The 3943-nt window shown below is 35.6% G+C and overlaps 1 protein-coding gene across 1 annotated transcript; it reads right to left on the bottom strand.

Annotated features, from left to right (window-relative positions):
- Nucleotides 1–209: 209 nt before the first annotated feature.
- LOC122700779 (olfactory receptor 2T2) lies at nt 210–1192 on the bottom strand. Its single transcript, XM_043913832.1, has one exon. It carries the CDS (start codon nt 1173–1175, stop codon nt 210–212), a length of 966 nt encoding a protein of 321 aa, XP_043769767.1. The 5' UTR covers nt 1176–1192.
- Between the last annotated feature and the right edge of the window lie 2751 nt (nt 1193–3943).

Here is a 3943-nt window from a genome sequence, read left to right as displayed (position 1 = left end):
ATCCTGACAAGTGAGTTGGCTGTTGCTGAGATACTGGCTGTGTTCAGCTATAGTTCTTAAGCGTTGGTGTCAAAAGAATTATTTTGCCTTATATAATTCAGGATTGTGAAAATGATAGTGAATATTTTTCAGAACCAACAATATATTTTCTAGAATGACTGTGTGCCAGTAGCCACAGTACCAAGACAGTTTGTACCCAGCTCCCTCTACTATTTCTTGGACACATCCCCTGCTCTGACTTTCTGGGAGTATGTACATCTCTCCTGTATTCTCCTTAGAGCTGTAGCCACATCTTTATTTCTCAAGCTGTAGATGAGTGGGTTGAGCATTGGTGTGAGGATGGTGTAAAAGGCGGATACAATCTTGTCTTTCTCTGGTGTGTGATATGATTGGGGCAGCACATTGGTGTAGAAGGCTGCCCCATAGAAAATGATCACCACCATAATATGGGATGAACAGGTAGCAAATGCTTTGCGCCGGCCCTCAGCAGAGTTCATCCGATGCACTGTGAGCAGGATGCGTGTGTAGGAAACAGAGATGATGGATATAGGGATGAGCAGCATCAGCACGCAGCAGGCATACATCAGGGTCTGGTAGAGTGATGTGTCAATACAGGACAGCCTCAGTACTGCTGGGATCTCACAGAAAAAGTGATTGATCTCTCGGGATCCACAGTAAGGGAAGCTCATGGTAAAGGGAGTCAGCATGAACCCATCCAGGGAGCCACCAACCCAGGAACCCACCACCATAAACAAGCAAATCCTACGGTTCATGAGGAGAGGATATCGAAGAGGGTTGCACACAGCCACATACCTGTCATAGGCCATGAGGCCCAGCAAGAAGAATTCCCCTCCAATCAGGGTCAGGTAGAGGAAGATCTGAAGTGCACAGCCCAGGAAGGAGATGGTCTTTTCCTTGGACAAGAGGTCTTGCAACATCTTGGGGACAGTGATGCAGATGTAGACAGTGTCCATGATGGACAGTTGGCTAAGCAGGAAGTACATGGGCATGTGGAGGTGGGAGTCTGTATGAATGAGCAGAATCATGACCATGTTGGCTGTTACAGCCACAAGAAAGATGGAGAAAACCACTGCAAAGATAAATCCAGGGAATGTGGGATGTGTGATGAGGCCCAAGAGGATGAAATCAGTGGAATTTTGAAGAACCATCTCCATGTTTACATCACATAATAGCTCCTAGAACTGCAAAGACAGGAAGTTGTTAGGTTAATTAATAATCCAAAATTTAGGGAGGGCCTACCATGGATAGTATGTCAGAAGCAGAGTGGGATAAAGGAAAGAACATCAGTTCAGAATCATATTGAATCCCAGTTTTGGCATTAATTGTCTATGTAACATTGGACAGAAAAATTAATCTATAAACTAACTCAATTTCATCATTTGTGAAAAGTTATCATAGGTCTATATCTCTGTAGGCTGATATAAGATATAAATGTAATAATTTATACAGTATCATTTTCAAATTTTTCTTTATTTTTATTTTGAACTATCTTCTGTATATATTTTATAATCTTATTTTAGAATGAAAATTTCTTCAATTTGATAACTGTGCCTTACCCTTCATATTGCTTTGCAATCAATATGTATGTGTAGATTAAATTTAAATTGCCTCTGCCATTTAATATTGCATTGTTAACATCATGGACATCCATTTGTGATTTCATAAACTGATAAAAAATAAGCATGAAATTGATAAATTTAGATAAATTTAGTCTTTTGGCTGCTGTTATAATTAAGCTGCTTTGTGAATGGTTGGAACATCAGGAATTAACAAGGCAGTACTACAAACTTTAATTAATGGTCAATATCTGTGGCCTATGTTTAGATGTTTTTCTGCCAAGGAAGGTCATGTTTTAGGCACAGGTCATTTTAAGTATTGGATCCATTTTTTTCTCACAGAAATTTAGGGTCATAAATCTCAAATGAGTACACCTTAAATGCATTCTACAAGCAAGGCTTTGGGTTCTTCATCATTGTGGTCTTTCTAATTGATACCACTGAGTGGACTGAGATTTTATGACTTAGAATGGCCTCATATCACTTCATAGTGAACTAAGCAACTCTTTAATTATTGTTCAGCCAAACATTAACAGTTTTCCTGACATTCTGAAATTATCAAATGTTATATTGTCCTAGGAATCCATTACTACTTGCTTTGTTTTTTATTTTTAATTCCTTAACCATTATATTTCTACATTGTTATCTATCCTCTATGTTTATAAGTAAAGGTAACTCTAGATGGAAATGAGATTCCTGAATTTAGAGGGAAAAAACTCAGTTGAACTAAATGGAATGAACTCTTATATTTTTTATTCTTGAGAAATGTAAAAGTGCATTTCTTGGATATATTCAGGAACATTGAGGAATGAGTTTATTATTACCATTGTTTTATAGTGTACATTTCTGTAGTGTACATCTCTTCATTTTAGTGACAGAATTACTGAAGAAGTATATTTCTATAAAATATATTAGTTACTAATACTTTATCTGGATTTTAAAATAAATATATAGTCTTTGAGGTATCAAGAATGAATTAATCTTTATGCTGAAGCAGAACTATTAGCAACAATAGTGAGACTTTTTCTGAGTGTTCATTAAAGATGTAATTACATTATAGACTAGGTAAATGAGCAAAATTCCAGAGGGAGAAAATAAAAAGCAATTTTATGTTGGTCTGTGTTAAAACTTTAATATACGTTTTCAATTGAGAAGAAGAAAAACAAATGCCTGGGTAAACCAGCATAAACCCTACCTAAATATCAAATATCAGCTTTCAATAAGTTTGATAAAAGTCAGCTACTTCTGCCTTTTTAAATATGTGAAAGATTTCCTTGTGAAAGCCACAGTTCTGAATCATAGACACAGAAACTAAATTTAAGATATCAGAATTAAAACTGTGTTTATGGGGCTCTGCAATAACTGGTTGGAATAAAAATATTCATGCAGGCAGACAATAACTATCTTGACCAACAATCCCTTTTTTTCACTTAAACACATTGTAGATTTTATACATACTACTGACAGTATCAAATTCACTCCTAATCATCACTTTGAAAATGCAGTGAAAAACTGAGATAGCCAAATAATCTGAAAATTGTCTAGGGAAAAGTTGCTTTACAATAAAAATATGGGTCAGAGAAATTTATTTCACACATACACTCAGACTGGAGTCTACAGAATATTCAAAACGGTAAACCATTTTCATTGCCTCAGAACTCTTTGATTAAGGAATGCAAATTTTTCAAACTCCAGATCCTTTCTTAGAGTAGATCCTAGAATGTTAAAATATATTAATAAAGCTGAAGGAGCAGAAGGATATGTTGTAAACTGACTTTGTTTCTAAAACAATTAGAGTTTCAGTGAATAAAAGAACCTCAGTTTGGATCCAAGCTGCTTCTCTTTGTATATGTGAGTGTGTGTGTGTATGGAAGAGAGAGAATATTTAAGAGTAGGGAATAGATCCTGCTAGAGGAATAGCATACTAAGAGGCTTAGCACAAAGGTGTATATATTACTTTTGTCAGTGAATCAAATATATAAAACTAATGTGACACGTGATCAAAATATGTAGTTAACATTGTACTGTGGACTATTTGGCATGGCAACATCTACATTATGAGCACAATGACATGTTATGATTTAATCTATTTGCATCAGTTCCCAGTATCTAATTTTAACATTAGTGTTAACAATACTGACTATTGTTTAATGTAATGTGTGATTTGATTTACACATACAAGATACTGGATTCCATTCCCCATTAGGTAACTTTTCTATCACTATCATCATTATTCCCTAGTCTCAAGATTTCTACCATTTCCTTCTTTAATTACAATCCTTCTCAAATTTAGAAGAAAAAAACGAAACCTTGTCTCTGCATGGCCCCAGGTTCAGGCTTTTCTGTTGTTCAAGACAGAGAATGCC

This window comes from Cervus elaphus, chromosome 9, assembly GCF_910594005.1.
Source record: "Cervus elaphus chromosome 9, mCerEla1.1, whole genome shotgun sequence".
NCBI classification, from domain to species: domain Eukaryota; kingdom Metazoa; phylum Chordata; class Mammalia; order Artiodactyla; family Cervidae; genus Cervus; species Cervus elaphus.
The sequence above is the reverse complement of the archived record's forward strand: the minus strand, read 5'-3'. Positions and strand labels throughout refer to the sequence as shown.